Raw genomic sequence first — 26060 nt, 5'->3', positions numbered from 1 at the left:
TGCTTTATGCTGCGCACGTGGAGTGGTAAAAACAGATCTGTGTGAATGTGTGTGTGTGTGCTTAAATGTTTATATCAAAGGGAGATGTTGATCAGTGAGGAGAGAAAATGCATACCCTTCAGCACAGTAATATTACTGAAAATATCAAAGATGCACAGACTATTAGCACTGCAGTAAATTGGATACCAGAAGAAAGCAAGAAATAAAAGACAAGCGTTAGAGAAATTTGAATCTTTCTGTCAGAAACAGTAAACCCAATTCAGGAAAACAAGTTTAAATTTTAAAGTGATAAGAACAAAATATCAGTTGGGGTAGAAAGTGAGAGCTTACCTGGGACACTTTGCGCACCACGTCTTCACTGATCAACAGTCCCTGAAGAAACGAACGTGCCGCCACAAACGTATGCGTGACCTGTGTCGTCATTTTATGGGGCGTGTCTCCAAAAGGTCGTAGAGTTTCTATTTGCTTTGATACACAATCCAGGTAGTCCTCACCTGCAATTAGCAGACACATTTATTAAGAGATTGCATTTTTGTAAGAAAACTCAAATAAAGCTAATAAAATGTATGCTTTGATTGAACGTGATATAAATAATAATCACTTTTTTTTAAAGCACTTCAGAGACATGGCCACAGACTTAGAGGAGAGACATGCTTAACTGCTTCATCTCACTTACGAACCCAACTTGTATAGGTCCACTCCACCAAACTTATTGATTTACTTGTTTTGCAATAAATCAATCAAACAGCTGCAGCTGATCCATAACGCTGCTGCTCGTGTTCTCACTAAAACCAGGAAGATTGAGCACATAACACCAGTTTTAAAGTCCCTACACTGGCTCCCTGTAGCTCAAAGAATAGACTTTAAAATACTGTTGTTAGTTTATAAATCACTGAACGGTTTAGCACCACAATACATTAAAGATCTGTTATCGCTGTACCAACCGTCTAGACCCCTCAGATCTTCTGGTTCTGGACTGTTCTGCATCCCCAGAACCAGAACCAAACGAGGAGAAGCAGCTTTCAGTTTCTATGCACCACAAATTTGGAACAAACTTCCAGAAAACTGTAAAACAGCTGAAACACTGGGTGCCTTTAAATCTCAACTTAAAACCCACCTGTTTAGAGTTGCTTATGGCTAAATTAGGGTTAGAGTGCGAGGTTTTGATGTTTGTCTCTTTCTTACAGTTTATTCATTGTCACATGCTGTTTTTATTTTGTTTTTTTAATTATGTAAAGCACCTTGAAATGCCTTGCTGCTGAAATGTGCTATACAAATAAAATTTGATTGATTGATTGATTGGTGACGCATAAGAAAAGCAGTTTAAAAAAAATGAAAACCCAATTAATCCAATGTTAATCCAGTGAGCACAGTGGGATAGTTGTGATCAGCCCATCAGAGCCACGGGGGAGTTACTGTTACCATGTTGTTGTGAAGTGTTGTCAAGCTGTGCAATGAAACAGGGATATTTTAAATAAAGAATGTCTGGTTTATTTCTGTGCTCCCCTGAGGCAACTGAACTAAATTACAAATTGAGAAAAAAGCAGATTTTTTTTCTACTTTGCATTGTTTTACTCCTAAAACCTGGGGAAACAAGCATGATGTCATGGCAAAACATAGACTTAAAATGACAATAAATTCTGTCAGACATGTAGTTTTTCAGTGATTGCTATGGGAGCATTAAATGTCATCCCAAGTGAAAATCTATTAGAGTATAGGGAAAAGTCAAACTGAATTGTTTGAAAATGGGGTGCGATAAATTGGCAGTTTTGTATGAAATTCGCTAAGCACATTTTAACTTGTATTCATAACTTGATATTGCAGAAGCATACCTATTGAATTCTGCTTGTTTGCCATGTAAAATAGCTTCTCCATCAGCTTGGTCCAGAATTCATTGAGCACCTCTTCCAAGTTGACATTGGTAGCAGAACCTTTGTAGTAATCTGTCAAATCCTGGTACAGGTCGGAGAAAACCTGGGAACTCTCGAAGTACACAGAGCCCCATGTTGAAATGAAAGTTTCGTGAAGGCTACTCATGGAGTAGTTCAGCAGCTCAAGTGCGTAGCCTGAAAAACAAAGAAAAAAAATGTTCTGTTTAAAACCATGGAAAGTGCATTTAACTATGTCACATGCCAGAACCCACAAGTATTCTTTAATTGATTTGTTCTACATGTGAACTTTGTGGGGTACTGTCAGTAAATGTAAAGCTGATATATTGTACATTACGTACATTGTTGCTCATGATATATTTTGCTAACAGACAAACAGGGCTAACTCCAAAAGTTAATGCCAAGGTATTAAGAAGAGATGATGTGCAGTGTATTGTGCTTGAAGTATGTTTTGGGGATGATCCTGAAATACTGCCACACCAGATTAGAGCTCAATATCTGTAAAAATAATGACTGTTTTATTACCATTTTTTGTATGTTTGCTAAGATTGCTTTGCTGTGGCGATCATCTTGAATCAAATTGACTCCAGAAGTTAATCAACTGTAGATTGATTACCATTGATTATTTTCTGAAATTTTCAATAAAATCCATCCAGCAATTCATGAGATACTTTGGTACAGATAAATGAACACAGGAACAAGGAGATAGCTGCTTGCTTCCCACAGGGGTCATCCTTTGTAAAGTTGTCTTGATTCTTACACAGATTTGAAGAAAAATGGAAGCTTTTGTTTATGTACTAGTCTCATTATTGACAAACACTTGGAGAAAATCAAGTCAAGTCAAACTATCACACCCAGCATAGAAAGCCTAAAGACAATTTCAGCATCAGAGTTACATAATCGTTTAATATGCTAAGCTCATACTAACCCATCTGAGTCGCATAGTCTAAGCACTGGCCTTGTTGGTTACTGTAGTTCTCTGTTTTGCTTCCCTTCTTATTAATAAAGAGTAGCCAGCATGCTTCACAGGTAAACTTTCCTCTGGCATTTCACTCCTCTACTCAGGTAAAACATTTACTCGCTGCAGCTGTAAATTACTGTTATTACCGTGAAGAGCATTGGTGTTTAATTTTACTAACAGAAAACCATTGATTATATAATTTTTCTGTTATTTATTTGTCTTTATTTGATTTGGGTAATGGTATGCAATAAGTTGTTCTTGTCTATGTGTTCACCTACATTAAAAGTGTTGGCTGACTCTTTACATAAAGATTTAAAAGCATGAAAGAACATTTTATTTTAAAAGGCTTTAACAGTTATTGCAAATATTAAGAAAAAACACAGAAAAAATAAATACATAACATAAAATAAAAAAAAAAAATCATTAACCTAAACGTAAAGCACTGACCTTAATAGGTTTGTGTAGTCTATATATGTACATGTGACACACATTTTTCACAGACACGGCTATAATTGTTTCAAACACACAGCAGCTATATGTATGTATGTAAACTGTCTACAGTTTATTTAGCAGCTACAGTGTGACACCTTCCTTCTTAGATGTTCTGTCATGTGAACAGTCTGTAATCGTGTTTTGGACCAGCCTGGAGGAGAGGATGAAGACACATTTCTGTGAACAACAAGTCAGCAGAAGGCATCTGTACAGAGAGACACTAACTTCAGAGCAACATTCATATGAAGACATTATAGGACAGAAGCATACATGCATACATAGACACCATGTTTAATTCCAGGCAAACAGGCAGAAAGGCAAACTACATTGGCTCTGACAAGGCCAAACAGACTTCAGCAGAAGTAGCTCCATTCAAATCATAGAAGTGAAATGATCTCTTTTTTTTCTATTTATAGTGGTAATTTGTTTGGGGCATATTTTTAAGCAAAATTGGATCATCAAGAGTGAAGAGCAAATCTTAGTAAATGGTATCAGGCTATCTATCTAGTTCTGCTTTGTCCGTCAGCTAAATGACACATATCCTTTGTGTGTATTAGGTCAGTGTATTGTGGGTGAAAATGACCTTTATTATTCTTGAGCTGTTTCTTTAACTCAGGAATCACACATTTTTGCTGTTCCATTTGTTTATTTCTTTTACTTTTCTTTTTTTTTAAACCTCCACCTTTTCACTGCCTTTATAAACCATCTGGAGGAGTGATGGAGAAAAAGGCTTGATTTTCTTTTTGATTTTGTGGCGCCATTTGAACTGGATCCTCTAGTACTGTTCAACACTGCTACAGAGCTCACCTACATGAGCTACAGAAATAGCTGAAAAATGTTCTTTACATTGACAGTAGGTTTAGGAAAATGCTTACATCACACCATTACTACACTGTGGCTTAAACACACACCTAAAAGAAGCTAAGTGAGCCATGCATGCCTTAATGACTTTCTTCTTGTGGTAAAAGAAAAGTTAATGATTTCATCTGAACTCACTTTGAGCTCCACATCCAGGCCACCTTGACATGTCAGAATCTTATTTTAACTTCTCTAGTCCCCTTGCTTTTAGGCTAAATACATTTACATGAATACTCTTATTCAAGTGTACACAGATAGTTGTTCCCCATAAAATACTTTTATTTATCTGTCAATTTACTTTTTTATTTTCTGTTGACCTCTGTTGCCTTCAAGACTTTTCTAAACCAATACTAAGCTTTAAATGACAGCCTTTAACTTTCCTGACTTGTTTCCGTTGGAGTCTTTCTAGCTTCAGTCGTCCCTGAACTCTGTCCTGTGGTTTGTGTTATTGGCAAGAGAGTCTCTGCAAGACTGAAGTGCCATAGATGCTTTTCCAGCTGCCAATTGTTCTAAGTGATTATGTGGTACTTTCCCACATGAAGATAAGTACCGAATGAAGCTTGAGCCACATATTTGTACACTGGGTTGGTTAGAATTTCATTGATGATTTTGATACTGATAAATATTTATCAGTATTAAACCACTAGACTTAAAACAAAATGTTCACAAATTGCTGTGATTATAATCAAAGATGGCCGACAAAGGAAACAAAATGATTATTTAATGACTCGTCTGCTCTCACTGCTCTTTCTAGTCTGGTCTCTTTAAGATAGCTGAAATGTTTGCTTGGTTGGGAATATTCCAAAATGCTAAAAATACTTCTTGAGTTACTTGATCTAAGTTATGGAAATAACTCTACTTTGAATTATGAGGCTGTTGCAACCACAAAGAAAAAAAAAATCAAAATAAAATGTCAGAGTTGAAAACTAAACTTTAAAATACTCTTATAGAAAGCTCTTAAGGTGTAGCAGTGAAAGTTGATAGATCAGCTGAGTTTTGGCCAAATACTTTTGCTTCAAAAAATGAGTAAGGTTAAAATATTTATATATTAATTCAGTAGTGCAATGAATGTGAGTAGAGGAAAAAGGTGGTGCAGGGATAGCCATTATAATATGCTCATATGACTGTTTCAGTTCTGTCTCTCCACTTGTTGAATAATCCCATTGGCATGATGACTTTTGGGGCAATGAAGGGAAACAAACATTAAATATTGAGGGTTGAGCCAAGAGAAATGAGAGAGATGAAGTGAAAGAGTTTCATTAACAATATAAATATGACTGAACAGTGAACATGTCTAAATTAAAAGTTAAATCCCTTCGTTTCCCTTTTCCTTTTTTTGCCTTGTTTCTCAATACAAAAAAAAAAATAATAAAAAAGTACAACAGGCAAAAACCAAAAACAACATCCTGAGTAAATGGTTATCTGGGAGCCATTAGACTTCTCTGAGTGTGACTGTATTGAAGACACCACATCACAGACATACTGTGCCCAAGGAGCACCGCAACAATCTTAGTAAAAAAATTAGTTTTCATTAAAAGGTGTCTTATGTTAAACAAGTCAACACACCACTCACTGAATCCAGTTTTCAACAGGCTCTGGAAACTTTTCATTTGACTTTTTCTTTGTTCCTTTTCAAACATCCTCTGGCTAACATTATACACCATTTACCCATGTCTGTTTCTTCTTTTATCCATCTGGTTCTCTTTTTCAGCTATTTTTCCTTTACTTGTTTCTCCCAAAACTCAAACCATTCCTTCCCCTCACTATCATTTTGGTCTTTTTTTTTCTTCTTCTGTCTGAATTCGTTTTCTTTGGCTTGCTACACTTCCACTATTTCTCAGACGGTATATGTCTCTTTTACGAGTCTAACTTTGTCATACTTTCACTTCATTTTCCGACGAAGCCATCAGTCATGTACTGAATTGTGTATTTGGCACAATTAGGCCAGTGTACTCCATGTCCCCACAGACATGATTTGCATGCAGATAAAATGAGACAATCAAGCACCACAGTGGTAGCAGATGTCCTTGTCTCTCATAACATTATTAGAGGTGACCCTGAAAGCAGAATATTAGAATTCGGGAGGAAGGAGATGGGAGTGGATAAAATTGTTTGAGTATTACACAAAGGTAGAAGGTGCCACAGTAAGGAATAATTTAGTTATTTGGAGGTAAAAATTACTGGGCTACATTTAGATAAAACAACCATTTTCAAAGTAATAAAGAATCATTTTGTGCAACTATGGACTGTATATAAGGATTTTGCTCATATTTTATGGCTGATCTGTGTACAGAAAAGTTTTGTAACAATTTCACTTTCTTTGTCCACAAGTTAAACTTGCAATAGGATCTAAACAGGTCTTTGCCGATCTCTGCACAATTATGCTGGGTTATGCCATGCAAATGTACCTAATAGCCAAAAGTGACATGTAGTCAAGCACAGGTTTTGCTGATGCGGTTTTCTCTCTGAACATAGAAAGAGCAAATATATGTCATTTCACACAAAGTGAAATGAGTTTGAATAATGCAGAAGCAATACAAAAGAACATATCCCCTCCTACGCACGCACACAAAGTGTTCACACACATATCCAGATGTCAGTGATGGCACTATCAGGCCAAACACCACCTGTCAGGTTTAGGGCTTCGCCTGTCTAACACACCTGGCTGCCATCTAACACCCAACTCCCTCTGGTACCATCACTCTCTGTGTCCTCCTTGACTTTTTCCCTCTGACTTTCCATTTCTATTTCTGTTTATTTCTTCCATGCTCATCTGCCTGTAACTGTCCATTTCTACCATCTGCTGTTTTCTTTCACCTTCATCCCTGCTTTATGTTCCTATTTTTTTCTGTTTTAATTATACTAACAGTTTTTTTTTCCACTCTGTCTTTTCCTTGAACAAATTTGTTGCATTTTAGTGTTTTCCTACATGTTTTGTTTAGCATCGATGGTTAAAATAGTACAGCAAGTACAGGTATAATCAAAAGAATGCACACACTTTACTTTCGACAAAACTTTTACAATTACTTAGGAGACATAGCAAGTTCTAAACTTACAAATGTGCATATAAACACACATTTGCATACTTATTCAGTGCACTCTCAGGCCCTGAGCCAGCTGTATGTGAGCAGGCTAGTCCTCTAATCTGTGGCTTTATTTGGTGCTTCTTCCAAAGTTTCAGGACTCAAAAGGGCCAAGCCTGACTGGGCTGGAACAGTAACACCCTGCACTTAGCCACATGGCGCTAGTTAGCCCACACCCTGCTAAATACAGCCAGATGTGCGGGGCCTGGAAACATGGTACAATGTCACTGCATGGCCATGTGGTCAGAAGAATAAAAAAAATAGTTTCAGAAAATGGTTGAAAAGCTGGGAATGTTTAACTCTTTTCTGGCTTTTGCTTTGTGTCTAACAAATTTGATCCATTTAAAGGGGTGACAGTTTTTTAACAACTGCAGCCTGTAAAATGATGTAAATAACTTTTGTTCACTTTTAAACAGTAAAAATACAGGATGTTTTTAGCAGGAATGGCTGAATCCTGCCAAATTGCTATTTATGTGGCTGTAAATGTGACATATCATGGTCTATTTAACTCTAGTCTACTGCTTAGCTCTCTTCAAAGATGCAGTCTGCAGCAGATGGTTTTTAGACCTCGAGGTCTGTAAAAGCAAACACATCTCCATCTGATGCTTCATGGGGTGCAATAAGAGAACATGATTAAAAAAATAAATAAAATAAATTTAAGACCTAGCATTCCATGGAAAAATGCATATTGCTCACCATATTTTATGCCAGAGTTTTAGACTAGGATCAACCTCTGTTGAGAATTGACATAGTTGTAGCAATTTTGGTAAAATCTTGAAAATAATGTTATTTCTAATCTTACACTAAGAGTATGTGTTGTAAATCATTTATATCCATTAATACATTTTTTTAATATATTTTTTTAAGGTCAAATGGCTGTGGCAGTCATCTTGATTCGGGTTGACTTCAATAATTATTCAGTTGTAGATGTTCCTCCCAGGATTACTTTCTGCTAGAATAAAATTCATCTTGTGGTTCCTGAGATATTTTGCTAATCGACAGACAAGCACACACAAACACCGGCAAACCAATCAAACTCTCCCATCATCTTGCAATATATAAACACTAAAACAAGCAACAATCAGAGTTATAAACAATAGTTCAACATTCAAAAACCCATTTGAAAATGTTGTCTCTCTGACATGATCTAAAATATTTTGCAAGGTCTCCTCAGCTTGACAGAACACACTGGCTTCCTGCTCTTGGGTCTACATGTTAGATTAAGTGCAGTAGAAATGTTAAAATGTCAATTTGTAACAAACAAAACCTCGAAACAGTGCAAAACATTCCAAAAAGCAATCTCTAACTTCATCATCTTCAAGCACTTACTCTCAGCATGCAGAGCAGAGAGGTTGGGAGAAATGCAGAGAGCAGAAGTTGTAACTGGATTTACGACCAACATGAAAGAACATTTTAATTAATTCTCAGTTTCAAACCAACATAAGTTATTAAAATTTGGTAGAAACATGTCTGGCAAGCTTATGCTAACACAAACAAGTGCCAAATGATTTGTAAGACAACACAATAAATCACTTTTGTGATGTGTCAGTTTTTGTTTTATCTGTGAATGTTTGGACATAAAACATAAAAAATTATTAGCGGCTGCAGCTGCCTGCTGCCTGAATATGTGTTTCTGTTGACTGACTTGCTCAGCTGTGCTTAATGAGGTGTATGTTTTCTTCCACTGGCAAAAAAGACATTTCAAGAGTTGTTGAACAAGACATACTATCTTTGAAAAAAATGTGTTTTGGACAGTACTTTTTATTTGTGTATGGACGTGTATTTTCTTTTTTGTTGGGGTGACTTCATCCCTCTGATACAGCAGTAGAATTCAAAGTGAAAAATAGGTCAGGAGGAATAAGGACATAAAGGTGAAATGCAAACAAATTTCAATCAGCTACTAATCAGTGTTATCTGAAAAAGGTCGGAGTAACTAGTTAATCTCAGAGCTCCAGCTGACAGAACTATTATTGCAAACTGGTCAAGAGGAACAAGTGGAAGAAAGAGACACCTTTCTATTAACTGGAGCACGCCATTACACAGACATTTGTCTTGTTTTGATCATTTTTAAACAAAAAATAATAATTTACTGGCACTTAATGCTTTGCAATTAAGATCTAACATGATGTTATAATTAGTTTATAATGCCTGATGTTTGCCACAAGCACTAAACAAGTTATGTAATTCAGATAGCGATTTATGTGATTTGGAATAACAACTGTGACATGTCATTAAACTGGAACCCAAATTTGTGCTGTCTTATGCATGAAACCTAATTTTCCTTTATCTTATTCAGCTGGGAGTAAAATAATTGCATAAAATAAGTACTGATGAGGTATGCTGCCAATGTGCTGCATTTGTTGTTGCTTTGAGTACATTTTCAAATTTTTAAAGCTATGAGTTCCCAATAAAATCTATTTTTTTCAGTTTTGTAGAATGTTCCACAGTGTGCATCTTAAACCTCTACGGACTACTACCATGTCTTTATTTGCTTGTTTGCTTGTTTGCTTGCTGCGTCCTACAATCTGTTTGTTTTCCATTGGTCTAATTTTGCATTTTAAAAGGTGGTACCAGTTAATTGAAACTAAAAAAAGTGAATGTGTTTGGTTCTGTGGGTTGTCAGACCAGAGACTTTCTTGATTATTTTACAGAGTTACTCTGATTATTCATGTGTGACTTTTTTGGTGCAAAAATGGCACAGATTCTTCCTGATGGGAGTTTGACATAAAGTTGCCAGGATGGGGTGTATTTGCCTCTTTTTAGTGCTTGGGTAATTATTAATTGCCAAAATAACAACTGGGTGAATACCAAGACAAAACTTACACCATTCAAACAAAACATGGGGTGTTTTTTTTCCACTTATATTTTTTTCTTCTGACTTTATTGCTTACTGGTGTAAGTACAGTAGATCTATATTTTTGTGTGAGCATGTAAAAATTTAAAATGTAAAAATAGATGCACCACATAAATTCCTCTTTATATTCACACCCTCTAGCTCACTTGATGCATGATAATATAAACTCTAAAACTCACCATCAAAGGCCTTGCGCTGTCCAGCAAGTGAGACCTGTAAGGACCGGCTGGTGTTTTTGCAAACTGCCTCCAACTCCCTGCTGCTCAGCGAGGCCAGGTTGTCCTCTATGACACTGGTACAGCAGGTGTAACCCTGAGAACAAATGCGCAGGTGCTCTCCTGGCAGAGGGACAAGAAGAGACAGATGAGAGACAATATGGAGAGGTGGGAAAAGAAAGAACATCACAAAACATCAAAAGGACTAATTTACATTCAACTAATCAAAGATGGTAATCCCAAAACAACGCAGTTTCTAAATATAAACTCAACTTAAACTGACAGTGTCTGCCTTTTGACTTCTCCAAACTACTTCTCCAAGTAGTTTGTCAGAAACAGCTATTAGCATTAAAGTTAACTTTTTGCAGAATAGGATCATAGCATTAGCAGAGGAAATTAAATGTATGAGAGTGTATTGTGGAGGGTACAATAGTTTGACTCAGACAAACATGCAACTTAGAAAATTTGCTCTCTTTTCACAAATGTACACTTGTCTACAAAAACCCAGAAATTAAATGCAAAAAAGTATGTTGTTGTTTGAGGTTGAAATTTTTGAAAATAATTATTCTTTTTTTTTGTCCCCAGAATCGATTTTTAGTGTATCAATGTAAAGATACGAAACTTGATAAAAAAAGTCATATATTTGAAGTTATTACCCTTTATTTTAAGCGTTCAAAGAGCACATAAGATCAACATGACATTATACCCAAGTTTGCTTTTAAACCTGCAATCAGTCCAGAGAGCACTAATACGTTAGCTGAATGTATAATAGTAAAATCATTCAACACGTTTTAGCAGTTATTCCAGTGTCTGCCGATTTCAGCTAAAGCTCTAAGCTCCAGTTTAATCAAAGGTTTACAGCTCACTGTACACATCTAACATTGTGACAAGTCTTGAAAAGTTTAATTAATATGTCAGCTCACATGACTGAGCTTCATCTGGTCTGTACATGAGCAAATTCAGTAAACACATGAGTGCTAGAACTATTGTTTAACATGTCTAAGGCTGTCATTATTCTGCACCTGGATGAACCTCAACTCAGGGCAAGACTCCAAGCACAATGTGATGACACATCGATGAGGCCGATTCCACTGTCATCCTTTTGTTGTCAAAGCTTGTGATTCCTCTGTGCTCTGACTCGTGTTACAAGGAATTGTGCCAGCTTCATTTGCTGTGGTTGTAGCTTGAAATAATTAGTGTGCTCCCCTCATCCTTTTCCACCACCTCAGCTATATTTTACATTGACAGTAGAGTGTGTGACAAGAATCTGTGTACTTCACTAATGATATGTCAACCAGGTTTCAAAATCTGTCTTCTCAAAAGCCTCATCGATTACAGGTCCGAAATGGTGCAATTAAAGGCACTTCTCTTGTTCAAACCCAAAATGGAGAACAGCCTGACCAGATCAGAGGAGAAGATGCATCTCTCAACATCCTCTCACTAACATTATAACTAACCTACATGCACCATGAACAAAATTTTGTACCATCCTAAATCTGCATGATTTCTACCAAGGAAAATGAGAAGAAAACACGAGCTAAAGTTGAGACTCATTAAAGAATAGCACACTGTACCTTTGTGGGTCAGCTGCTATCTGTCAGCCCTTTCAGTTTCAGTGTGTAAATGGATTATTTGTCTGCCATTACTTCTTCCAGTGCAGCATGATTGAGCATTTGTGCAAAAAAGTATGGATGTTTTCTTTGACACACAGACAGCAGCAGGAGCGAGACTTCCAGATGCAGCCTGACAGAAACAGTTTCTTCAGAGGGTCAGTTGCTCTGTCTAAATAATGATATACAGCAAGAAAGGTCACCTGTAACAGAGAATTATGTTTCCAGCTGGCTAACCTAGAAGTCGGATCGTGTTACAGACAGTGCAGTCTCATCTGCTAGATTTGGTAAACTGCAGTATGTGTGAGTGCCTTTCTCCATTTGGGTGCCAGCAGCAGTAAGCCACTTCCCATCGAGGTATACAACAGTGGGCCTGCAAACACTCCTTAAGAATGATAAAAATAAATAAAGCAACAAGGTGTTTTTCTAGTTTTCAAACTTTCCAAATATCAATCTAATGGAATCTGATGATGTTTGTAAAAACAGACTCCACTCCACAAACCACAAGGCCCAAAGGATATATTGCTTTCAGTCTGGTACAGGACAATGCAGGGCACCCTTAAATGTTTAATCTATCTGATCAGAAGGCAAACAAGGAAACTGATAAAATTAGTCAAGTAGTCATAAAGTTATGGTGCTGCACTTAAAAACTCAGTCTTGTGATAGAACAGTTAGTGAAATCAGCTGAAGAGATCAGGACAGTCTGAGGTGTAATGCTCCAACACAGAAATGATCGGGAAAGAATCCAGATTACAGCTAATGTTCGATTAATGTAAATATCTAATTTTCTGCACTTATCACATCAACAATCAGGTAGCAAGACCCTCTTCTAAAAATACTCCCTTAAGTAAACTAACCACCCAGAAAAACTTTAATCTGTTCACGTGGGCAAAATTGAGGAAACTAATTGTTCACTTTTAGCCCACAACAGTCCTCTATCACTTCGCCCCTTTTTCCTTTTGACAGATACAGCTGTTAAATTCCCCAACCATTAGCTTATCATTGTTCACCAGGGAGGAAGGCTCCTATTAAACAGCAATCTCGAAAGGCAGAATAAGGTCATGCACACTGTGATGAAGCATGGGAGAGACTGACAGTCACAGGCTTTTAGAGATGGTGGGAAACACAGAGAGACTAGAGGGCGACAGGAAATTAAGAAGGACCCGGAGCCTCGCTGGTCTGGAAGGCTGAGAACAAAATAGAGGTCTTGTCCAGTTTGGTCACTCTTGTTGCAGTATTTAGCATAAGTTTGTCACTTTCAGGTGTGTGGCTATTAAAAAGGTAAGGACAAGTAAACACCAGTATCTTCAAGTTAAATCCAGTTTCTTTCACAGTTTTATTAAACTTTAGGGGCTGTTTTGACATCATATTTACCCCACTAGTTCAGAATTTACATGGATTTTAGTAGCTTGTTCAGTTTTCAGTGTGTTCATGAGGATCAATTTCATCCTCCAAGTTAGACAACTTTTTAAAAAAAAATGCTGTCTTTTATTCTGGTGGAGAATGGATTGGGGAGAATTCTGTAACATTGTGTGCCCATGACATATTGTATAATTTATCCACAGCAATATTCTTACACTACACGTTCACTGTTACACAATCACAGAAGTGATCATTATTTCCATCCTATTGCCTGAATGGCTTGAAGCTGAATCAATTTTAGTTAGAGTGGTGTCATGCATTCATGATTTGGCAATTAGCATCATGTTGGTTACAGGCTTGTTATAATATTATTTTATCTGTGTTTTATGTCAAAAGTGTTATATAACTATTGCAATAGACTTGTAACCATAAATTTATAACTTGAAACAACATTTGTGCGTGTAAAGAAACTGCAAAATATTGTGCTAGAAGTCAAGTTCTGGGTAAGTTTAATGATGATTTTACTAATTATTATTTCTAAAAAACAATCAACTCAATCATAGATCAGATAATAAACCCGACTGAAAAGGTTTCTAGCTAAACAAGATGGCATGAGTGCAATCATACTGATGTAACAAATAGCTCCTGGTAATGACTGACATTGCATAACTGATGAGTTTCAAATCACAATCTATGTGTGTGTGTGTGTGTGTTCATATGCAGTAAGTGTGCTGTGGGACCAAAGAGATTAGCAGCCTAATCCAGCAAGTGGTCAGAGTGTGTGTGTCCACAGCTAGGTGGATTATTGTCTATGCCAGTGAAAACATCCGTGGAAGACCAGGAATCACATACATGAATAAGGACACTCCCACAAACTCTCTGAACAGTGGATTAGAGTTACACAGATGAAGTCTTCTTAGCGTCAGAAGGTAAAACATCTGATACGCCAAATGTACGCACTGAAAATTCACATACCAATTCAACAAATGCTCTTTATAAATGGCACTGGGAAGTCTGTACCACCCTGCATGCCTGTTTGCTGTGTGTAAGTCTGGGCTGTCTTTGTACTCCTAACATTCACACATAGTGAATGACCCTCATGTTATTCAGGCTTTCACCTATAGACCCTGGATACTCAGTCTGGTAATGCGAGCTACACAGAGAGTCACATAAATAGCTTTCTCGAGCCAGACTAGGTGGCAGCCACACAACACATTTATAACACTTTACCTTTGAGGTCAGCTGATTTCACATGCCGACCTCCTTGAGGCCAGTTTGTCTAGTGGCATGGCTGAATGACTCGCTACACTAACATGGAAAAAGGTGATCTTTTAACTGGGAATAGTTCGGCAAGCTCTCCGGGAAAACTACAAGAGAGAAAAATGATCAATGCAATGATCTGAGCGGTGGGACTTAGATTGCTTTGTTAGAGTTGAGCAGCTTCGACTATGATTAACATGAATAGTGTCCAGCCTTTAGGACACTCTTGAGTAAAATTTAGTAGCACAACAAAGATGTGAGAAGGGAGTACAATGTAACAGAGGAGAAGACGACAAAGCAGATTGTGACATGATTTATGTAATAATCACTGAGGGGTGCAAAAAAAAAAGCTCTACACTTGTAATGTTAGTAAATTAAGAGCTGTTCTGTATACATTTTACCACTTTTCTGCTGAGATAGCAGACCTTTTCTTCCCACTGAGATTCTGATTACTCTCCTATGCAACATTGTGCTCCACTGTGCTTTTCTTTACACATTTCACAAGGACAGTATGCATTGTCTTGTAATGTAAATGTAAAAAAAAGTCACTTAAAAAATGTGAACAAAACTAACAGGATTTATCCTGAGGCAAAGGGAACTTTCAAGTGAATGAAACCTTTACGGATGATATTTGTTTTCTTGATAGTTTATAAAATCTCCCATTTTAGCAGATATGTACCAGATGCAAGAACATCAGTCTTGGGGATTTTGGTGATACTGTCAATGTTTACAGAACAAAATGGATTAGAACTAACAATTTCTAATGTTGATGTAATGAAAGAAAGAATGTGAGTGGGTGAGAAAGAGAGACAAACTAAACTAAAACTTACGAGTGGAAATGGATGATATAAATATTCAGCCCAACAGCCTATGCCTGTAACATTTGCACTGGGTCAAAGAGAATTTGCAAAGAACCCAACATTTTTATGGCTTTCAAACAGGGGCTGTACTTTATAAAGAACATAGTATCTTTCAGCAGGTTTTGTAATTAAGTTTGTGTAGCTCTGAAAAACATGCTAGACTGTGTCCTCTGAAAGGACAATCACATAATGACATACACAGTGCTGCACACATATATTTGGCTTTTGTTCTCCTCCTTCTCTCTTGGCCTTTCTCTGTTTTTCTCCCCCATTCACGCACACCAATACGCAAGTCCCTGTGGCTGATGAATAACCAAAGAGTGTGAATGCCAGCAGCATTAACTGAAAGCAGCAGCCTGTCCTGTTCACTTAGCAGGTTCAGTCAAAGGGCTGGCAGAAACAGGTCCATGTGCTGTTGTCGTTTTATGGACATGTCCTGCAGTCTTCATTGGCATTTCTACTATCTATTCTCACCATGTTCCATGACTTTGATAGTTTGTTTTACTTAGCCAAAGATAAAACTGAACTGACCTCGACTGCAATAGAATTAAATTTGCTTAGACTTAATAAAAATAACACATCCAATAACATGCTGTCCTAGATACACCCTCTAACCCACCCTTCTCTCGCAAATTGCAGAAATGCTTTAACTTGAGCATCACTGTGTGCTGTCTATGTGCATGAATGAGTGCAAAAATAAGAAACGCTAGTGGTGGAAGAGGTCATTGAAAGTTATTCTGAAGAAGCTTTACTTATCTATGTGTATATTCTACACCATATCTTCCATATCTGCCTTATCACAGGCCATCTCGAAATAAAACAAGTAGCTATATATATGCTGCAGGGAGCTGGCCTCGTTTCTGTGTACGAAGGAACTTCAGTTGTTTTTGGAGTGCATGTAGGTGGGTATTTCACCGGTGTTCTAGTAAAAAGTCTTGACAGTAGATGTCAACAGTTGGCGCACATCAGTCAGAACAGCCTGTCACATCAAGCATAGGAAAAATAAAATAGACTGATGCTGCACACTGCAATGAACTCTTGAAGCGTGGCAGAAACAAAAGAAAGAGGAAGGATGAGGAGGAACTGACAGATGCTCTTTTCACAATGTGAACCTGTAACATTGCTGCATTCAAAGATTCACCAGGCAATGTCAGGAATTTTGAAATTTACTGAAACAACTCATTTTTTTAACCAGAAGACAAGGCAGATTAGTCATTCTGTTGTTGAACAGATACTTTAAAAAATGCATGCAATTGTAGAAAGAGGTTATGGGGAGATTCATGACCACAACTTAAAAATTGCATTTTGTTTGCAGTTGGGGATTTTTTTTTATATGTCAGAAAGAGAAACCTGTTGATATATCTTACTCTTCTTATTCATTTAATCAATGTTGCAGTTGTATAGCAGTGTTAACTTGTCCCAAGTAGGTGAATTTTCAGCATAGTATAGGGGATTAAATATTTAATATTTCATTACAAGGCAGGTAAAGTCAGAAAAAGAAAGAAAAGTAAAAAAAAAAAAATGTGTATGTGCCTCTGTGCAGGTTTATGTGATTTTGTGTCTGTATGAGAGAGCAAGAGAGAGAGAGACCGCTAAAGGCTTGACTTCTATACACTTGCAACATCCAGCTTGTGATAGAAATCTCTCCTGCTGGTGAAAGAACAAACAAACTTGCCAGTTTCTCTCTGCCCTGCACTGTTCAGTGGTAGAGAAGCTGACACACAAGCTGACCCGCTGTTGTCAGGGCCAGTCAAAGCAACAAGAGCTAGAACTCACTTAGTCAGAGACATAGACTCCAAAGGGGGTTGGGTGGTGCAGCTGCTGGCAGATGGAATACGAGGAGGTAAGCACAATAAAGAATCAATGTGATAAAGAAAATATGTAGTGCAAACCAAAGTTGGGAAATGAAAGACACAAAAAAGACAAGTGAAAAGAAGAGTCACTTTTAACTAATCAGTATTGTAGCGACATATGGATAACTTTCTGCTAATGTGTACACCTCAACGTTACCTCAGGTAAAAGGAAGGTGAGGTCAGGTGCTTAAAAACAAGGCAATGTTTGTTTGACTGTTTTATTATATTTTTGCTGATGATGAACTCAAAATACCTTAGCATACTTACTTCCAGTTTCTTATCTGCACTTGCCTCGAGCGGTGATACAGAAAGAACTCAGCAGTAATCAACAAGGCCATGATATTTATACTCTGTCACATGCATCCAAATACTTCACTGCTTGACTAGTAAGCAAAGGCTCCAAATATAATATAATATATAATATAATAATGGTCTGTATGTTCTACTGAAAATGTGTGTTCTTTTGAAATGTGAAATTTACAGCAAGATCCTACTTAAATAGTTTTGGAAGGCCACCAATTTAACAACATTTATTGACCTCTTTAAGTTACTGTGTCTTAGGTTTAAACTTAGTGTTTGTATCTTTTCATATTTGGCATCCTTTCTTACAGAAATGTAAAAACATTTACTAGAAACATTATAAGGCTTTTCAAAGGAAGTTATGACTGAAGTTGCTGCCATGATCTCTATTTATTGATGAAGTTAAAGTTCTTCACTATGTATAGTATGCAAAAATGTCTATCTTAAAGATGTCTTGATCAATAGTTCTTTAGGTCTCCAAAGGTTTTTCAAGGTTTTCAAAATTAGGCTGCTTTTTCACATATTTTCTGTCCAGTGTGTATATCTGACCATGACAGCATTTTGTGCAGTGACTACTTAAAAAACAAGGAAAGGTAAGAAGAGGAGGACAAAAGAAGAAGTGTCAAAACAACAGATTACAGCAGATTATCAGTGTTTTAAAGTTATGTTTTTAAAGAAAAAAAGGACTGCAAAGACCTGATACAGGACTTAAGAAATGCATCATCCTTCAGTCAATCATCAACTGCACTGATTACTTTTCTTCTCAGCTCTTTGGGAATGACTTGCCAGAGCTAAAATATTATTTTTAATTACTCAAAATATGTTATATTTTGTAAATTCCATATTTTCAGCTAAAGAAATAATATCCTAAAAATTCTATTCAAAATTTGATAAGTTGTCTTAATGTGCAGATGCAAACACTGGTCCATTCCTAAGTTCTAAAGCCTTTTATGCCCAAAAGATTCATAAGTCATAGTAAAGCAGACAAACACGTATTCCTCCTATAGTGCTGGACTAAAAGTGACTGGAAGAAACATTAACAAATTAAAGAGAAGTTACTAATGTCAAAAAAACAAACAAACAAAAAACCTTTGAAAGATCTTCAGAAAGCCAAAACAAATAGTATTATAACTACTTTAACATATTCCTAGTCTACGTCCCTGAAAAAATAAATGCTTTAAACTTTTGCAAAGTACAGGTTCTTCTCTAACTTTCAGTTTCTAAATAGAAATTGACTTAAAATCCAGAGCACAAACTTGCTTGTGATTAAACTTTTAATATGTAATCAGCAATCTCTTTCTCTTTTCTACTACTTTACAAAGACCTTCACAAAAATGCCATCAGTCATCAACTTCAGACCTTTAAAAACACACCCCTGCCACTCCCATTTAACCATTTTCAAAGCCAGATAGAAAGGTTGTCAAATCCTCGATCGGGTCTTCTTTAATTCCCAGTAATGATTTTGATAAGCATAAAAAGTCAGGCAAGCCGGTTAAAGAGTTTTACTTGGAGAGAAGATCACTGATCTTTTCTGCCTCAGTCATCAGATCAAAGCACATACAAGTCTCTCAGTTCCTCCTTTGGTTCAATCAGTTTTCCCCCTCCTTCCACACACACCCACACACACACACACACACACACACACACACACAAACACACCCACACACATGCATGCTCTTCCCCATTTCCTTCCTTCGCCTCTGGCTGGGAAAATGGCCAGGGAATCTGGGCTTCTAGACAGCAGACCCACACTTGCCCAAATCCTCAAACACTGCCTTGTTTAATTTATGGCTTGAGCTAGCTAACAGTCATTACCTTAGGGCGTTTCTCTTATCTACAATATTTCATGTCATTGGTCTAGATTTAATATAGATCAAGATAAATAGTATCATCACCTGTCAGGTGGTGACAGTTTTTGTTGGAGAGTTATATGGCCTAACATATTAGTAATAAGGAGCTGCTTCCATGAGCACTTGCAGCATGTTAACATATTTATACAGTAAACAGTCAGCGAAGGTCAGATCAGTGGAGAACCACCAACAGCCTCTGTAATTGCTGAATTAAAAGAGAACTGTATGCTCTTGTGAACTGACAATCAGAAACACTTTGACGATAGCCGTAGGGTTGGATGATCGCTCTCACTTGATGGCTCTTTTAACCAGTGAGTCATTCTGAAAGTTTGAACTAAAAGAGAGGCCGACATGGGAACTAAAACTGTACAAGGGAAGCCCTGTTTTGGAGATGTTCTGTGAGAATGCTATGCGTGCCAAGCAGTCTATTTTGAAGTCAGGTCAGGGCAGGCTAACACTTTAGCCCCCCTCTTCGTCACCGTGAGTCAGTGAAAAGTCTGGACAGCAAACAGATATGCATGGTTAACTGACAGTCAGACTGAAACAAACAGCAACATGGAAGTCACGGGTGGCAAGACAATGGGAGTGGAACATTTACTAGAGATTGGCAGGACGTTTAGCAACAGCGACCAACAGGGAAGATATTCAGATTCAGCACAGAAGCCACTGGAAAGCATCAGCAGTCTGAGACAAAGATGAAGATGTTTAAGGATGTCAGAACCATTAAATCTGTGGTCTGCGTTCCTCATTTGTCCACAAACCACAATGACACCCAGGGAAAACAGCACAGAGCAGCATTCACCACAGCAGCTTATTTCAGAAACCAGGCCACCAAATCATTGTTCTATGTAGGCCATCATCCCTGATGTCGCACATCTCCCAGGATGCAAAGCAGCACGGGCCTTATAAGCAGAGCATCTGAAAAACTGCTCCAGCTGTTTTAGCTGTGTGTTCAGTGAGTGTCAGCTTTAGGAACTCTCAAGCATTCGATTTACAGGATGATATTCATACATGAAAATGATGAAGGTCTTGTAATTTTAGATGACTTTACCTTGATGATTTTAGCTTTAAATTAAACTGTGGTAAGAAAAAAGTGGTTTGTCTAGTTCTGAAGTGAAGATACCATGATAAAGTTTTTCTTTATTTATGCAATATGTGTCCACTTAGCTGGGAACCTAAATTAAGAGTCAATTGCAAAACATTTAATGATGACTTATTTCCTGCTTCTAGCACTGGGATACACATCACTGTAGTTACTTTGATTATTTAGATTATATGTTTGTGATTATGTTCATGGCTGTGAGTCTAAATACTGGCTATCATTTTAACATAAAGGACTGGTTATTAATACAAATAAATGTTTAAAAAATTATTTAAAAATATTAAAAATGGTGAAAAAAAGGATTAAATATCATGTAAAAAATAACTATCATGAAGTAATCCTCTTGGTAACAAAGCTTCAGTGGAGATCAGTGCATCCTGTCCTGTGTTTGCACTGCATGCAACTGTGCATAATTATTGGCAAATATATATCCTGATGTTGTTATTCTGAGAAAAGCCAAAAATATGCAATCTGTTCTATACTACTTCCTGCAAATACACAAATCTAACAGAGATAAAATTAAGCAAAATGGCTAATACCATAAAATTTAGCAAACACGTGAGTTTTTAAAACAGACAGCTTTCTGACAGGAAGTCAACAAATTATGTGACATTTCAGAACCTATATTTTACTCAGAAAAAATTAAGCATTCCTTTGAGGAAATAAAATAGTGTGAACCAAAGAAAATTGCACTCCTTCATAGCTGTAAGGGAAATTCAAAATGACATGGAAAAGATGTGCAGCTCTAATACTAAAAGGTCAAACTGGAATAGAACTTTTGGACAAATTATGAAGACATGTATTTAACAACACAAAGTGTTGGATTGATTGGATTTGTGTTTGTGTGTTTGTTTTAACTTGTCAGTTGATGAAAACAGACAGATGAGCATTTGGTTAGAATATAAATGGAATATGAAAAGCAGAAACACAGTCCTTCTGACAAACCCACAGAGTGGTTCTCTTGTGTTAATATTCTTGCAGACAGCCCAGCAGGCCTTTAGAATTCAAATCTTGGCACTTTGCCCATGTTGGAGCAGCTTTATTGCAGTGCTCTGACAGGTAAATGCACAAGATGTGTAAAAGGAATGTTCCTGTCTTTCACTCTGTACTTCCCTGTCTAATCCCCCCCTATCAGTCCAGGCTTGAAAGAGGGCTTTCATAGTTTCTTCTTTGAAAACCAAAAACTAAATGCTTGTCAAATCTGCACTCCTGAGCCTGAAGGAGCAGTAGCCAAGAGCTTTTCCCATCTCTTGTCTTTGTCTCATCTTGGTTGCTGTTCTGTTCTCTCATGCGCCCCAATATGGGCTTCCTCTAAAAGTGCATGTGCCTGTTAGAAATCATGGGTTTTTACTGCCATTTGTCTGGATGTCTTGGTTTCCAGCTTTTGCTTTTATCATAAAAAAAACATTTTGTCCATCTTACAAATTTTACAAGCAGTCAGATGTTTTTTTTTAATCATGTCGTGGGCTTCCACTTTTTCTCCAAATTTCTCCAACTATCACACCTCGGTCTTGCCAGCAGTCGTCAAAACTTTCACATATGCAATGTGACGTCAGGTATTTCATCTGATGGTGGTTTTTCATATGAAAGTTTGATGCTCTGCAGCTTTTTTTAGTGCAGCGTGGCTTGCTCTGCTGCCACATCATTCTACAAATTAATAGTTAAAGTTAAACAGGCAGGAATCTGATCTCATTTCACTCTGCCAACACATTAAATTCAATATTGATTTCTATGATGCTGTCCATATGTACAGTGCGCCTATATTATAAATGTAAGAAACTCCACTTTTTTTCCCAGAGCTTCTAAAACGCTTTGGAACGATTGGGACAAAGCGTCTCCACTGTACTCTGTTTCTGGAAGCAGCCATTAGAAAGAGCTTGGCAGTGCTGAAAGGCTAGATGGTTATCCTGCCTGAGTGAGATAAAGGGAGGGCAGAAGGAGACAGACAGAGCCGAGAGGGAGGCCACAGGGAGACAGATAGGGCACTGGCTTGGCTGAAAGGGTAGATGGTTATCCATCCAACCAAGAATTTAAGAGGAGAAGTTGTGAGTAAAAAAAGGCGCAGCAGTTTTACAAAGAATGTTTGGATCGAGGAGTTCTCTGCTTTTATCTGTTTTACTTCTCTGTGACTCATATTCAAAGTCTTGACACCTGTTAAAAACGGGCATGCTGGCACAAAATGACAACATCACTGTTCAGTTGGAATAGCAAGAAGATGTGAGCAGAGATTTTAGAGCATCGTGACACTATTATAACTATTTGATTTGATAATTATTTTAAATGTAAAACAGCCATTGCACTACATGCATTCCTTTGAGGTACCAACTTCAGCCATCTTCCTTTTATAAAAGACCAGCAGCAGATCACTTGAATTTTGATCAAATTACTATTACAATACTAAAATTGTTATGACTACATAATTGCACTACAGGGCAACCCTAACTTATTTCACTACTAACTGTCAGCATTTCCTGATGATGCAAGAAGGAAGAAGAGCAAATAAAATGTAAAAACAAGTAATTTTGGAAAAAGTAACACAATTGCACAGAAACATTTTGCACTGTGCAAAATAGGCAATAATTGGGTGAAATATAGATGACAATGACAGAAACAACAATAATATGTTAGTTCATTTACAATTTTGATCTATTATCAGGTTTTCTGTACATGCTTTCTGACTGCACCTTCATTTTTCTGCAGTTATGACATTGGAACCACCAAGTGCTTAGGCTGAGAAGTCGAAATGCAGTCATTACATGACAACAATGAATTGAAATTTTTTCTATATATTAATTTATTTTTACATTTCCTTTAAATATTCATTTGAATAAAAACACAACTTTTGGTCATTCACCTAATTTAACACTGTCACTTTGAGAAATAAACCCTAATTTATTTTCTGACCACGAATGCACTTGGGAAACAAGTAACAAACAAGTAGCACTTGCTTCCTAATTAGTAACTAGTAATGAAAATGGTATAGATGCAGATGTTTGCCCGGAATGTTGGAGATGTCTTATTAATACTACACAGCAGATAGAACAACAAGCATCAATTGATGTATTAAAGCTTTCAGAGTATTTTAGAAAGAGAAATGTTTTTTTGTTTTGTTTTATTTGGGTTTTTTTTTTTTGTTACAGTCTGGCAGTTTCAATTATTAAAACAAATCTTACACTGGTCCCATATTATTATCAATAAATGCAGTAATTCCAACATTTCCTGGTTAAATTTCAAACACGTTCCCCCTTTTTTCACTCTTCATCTTGCACCTGCATGAAGGCGTTTTGTTCTGTGCATCATAAATATATGCACTGAAATATGCTGTAGCTTTTCTCTGCATCACAGTAACCTACAAACCCACCATTGTGCAGCTCAGGTTTTGCCCTCCACCCATGAACCATGCAGACCACACTGCACTGGCATCAGTCAACAGATAAAAGAGAACTTTTAATTAACTTTAAATCTGTCAGCAACCACTGAGCTACAGTGTCCCCACATTCATATATGTCAGTCCATGCCCCATTGATTTTTCCCAAAAAAATAATTAAAAAAAAGGGGAACCAAATAAATGCAAAGTCAAGTAGTTTGTTGCGTTCATGTTTTCCACGTTTATTTGTGTTTATAATTCTACAACACTATATGTACTGTGAGCTTTTGGTGCCACATGCTCTGATAAGATATGGATGAATCAAATATCCTCTCTAGTTTCTGTCTCAGATTCATAACCCTATAAGTAAGAACGTGTTCAGAATATATGACAAGATATTAATGCATTTTTCCCAATTTCTTTTAACTACAGTTGATGCATGTAAAGCACTTCTGTATTGCATTTAGAAACATTGAGAGTCTGATACACAGACCTCTGAGACACACATGCACACAGACACACAATTTCTGAAATATTTCCACAAAGTTTTCCTAATGATTCACTAATCCAGTCTAAAGCATTGATTTCAATGTTCTGGATTGGGCTCTTGAAACATTTATTTAAAATTAAGAATATTTTAAGCATCAACTTTGCCTTGTCACTTGAGACAAAAATGTAATAAGAGAGCCTGGAAATAACTTCTTCCCCTAATTGCTTCAGCTAAGCTGATATTATTAAAGAAAAAGTACTGTGATGGAGTTAAAAATTACGGCAGTAGAGGAATTGGATATATAATCCAAAGGAACATTTTTTTGCATTAAACATGTTGTTAGATAAATTAGGGTATAACAAGAAAATATCGTTTTCACCTACAACATGAAGACAGGAGAAATTAAACAGACGAGAGAGGTGGGAGGATTCTTTTACAGTAGAGCTGCATTGCTACAGAGAGTAAAGACATTGAACATCAAAGCTGGTCCTGAGTTAGTAATAAGGTAAAGAGATGAGAGGAGAGTAGTCTGATTTCCCAGTGAGCAGTCTCTACCAAGAATCTCTGAAAGAAAAAAGAAAAACAAACACTAGGAATTGGATAAAAAAAAGTGAAAAAAGGGAAGCAAATCTAAAGGTTTTGTGTCACTTCAGAGACTGAAATGGGAACTTGACAGAGCCTCATTAGGGTAAAGGTTTTCAGAAAGCACATTAAGTTCCTTTTACAGACATCAGCATTAGGTACAGAGGTACTTGCTACCTAACTGCCAGGGCAGGTGTCTGTATCACCAAATACTTCTCAAGTGCACAATCAAAGGTTTAAAAAGTACTCCAGGGTAGTTTAACTACAAGGACAGACTTGCTCATAAAAGTACATACTGTCTCCATGTTGTTCTACCCCTCCACCACCCAAACACACACACATCCAGTACTTCCATGCAGTACAGAAACACCTAGAGACACAATAAAACTCACAAACAGCAGTAGAATCTGCTAAACAATTCAGCGACAATATAATTGTAACAAAACAGGCTGGCACACCTCTAAAGCATCTCCACAAGGACACCCAGAAGCCAATTGCAGAGCCTTGAATGCCAACCATCCATTTGCTCTGTCCTGACCAGATACATTTTATAGAAGGCTTGCTACAGCAGAGTGGAAAGATCATTTCAATTTGGATAGACGTTGTAGCAGTTAAAGAGGACAGTTTGCCATCTGAGCCTGCTGCTGCTGTGTTTCAATGAGGTTGGACATGGAATTTTACGCCAGGAACACAGTGGGATACAATGAGAGCAGGGAGTTTGTGGACGTTGTGCTGTAGCCATGAAGTTTAATTAGAAGAGATAGCCATCTAATTGCTGAATAAATAGAAAACTATCAGAGAAGAGCTGAAGTTGCCTAGGCTTTCTATTGCTTTGTCAGCAACAGTAGAAAGAATATAGTCTTTTCTTGTACAGTAATTAGAATTTACTGCTTATTGTCACAACAACTAAATGTTAACAATGCAGAACAGAAATTCAGCGAAAACAAACTAAAACAGGAATTTAGTGATTATGTCTGCAAATACTCACTTCCTGTATTATTTTCTTCTTATCTAACTAGGATGTCAAAAAAACAAACAAAAACTTTAAGGTATAGACAAATGATGTTTCTCA

The 26060-nt window shown here is 37.0% G+C and overlaps 1 protein-coding gene across 1 annotated transcript in view; it reads right to left on the bottom strand.

The window, feature by feature from the left end:
* Positions 1-26060, bottom strand: part of gpc1b (glypican 1b) — a 55414-nt gene that overhangs the window by 12439 nt on the left and 16915 nt on the right. The window contains exons 3-5 of the mRNA XM_017432544.3: positions 10317-10475; positions 1833-2066; positions 331-494 (exon numbers count right to left, since the gene is read on the bottom strand). Coding sequence (XP_017288033.1) covers positions 331-494; positions 1833-2066; positions 10317-10475 — 557 coding nt within the window. The remainder of the gene's footprint in view (positions 1-330; positions 495-1832; positions 2067-10316; positions 10476-26060) is intronic.

Source organism: Kryptolebias marmoratus, linkage group LG20 (assembly GCF_001649575.2).
Source record: "Kryptolebias marmoratus isolate JLee-2015 linkage group LG20, ASM164957v2, whole genome shotgun sequence".
In the NCBI taxonomy this organism is placed as follows: Eukaryota; Metazoa; Chordata; class Actinopteri; order Cyprinodontiformes; family Rivulidae; genus Kryptolebias; species Kryptolebias marmoratus.
The sequence above is the reverse complement of the archived record's forward strand: the minus strand, read 5'-3'. Positions and strand labels throughout refer to the sequence as shown.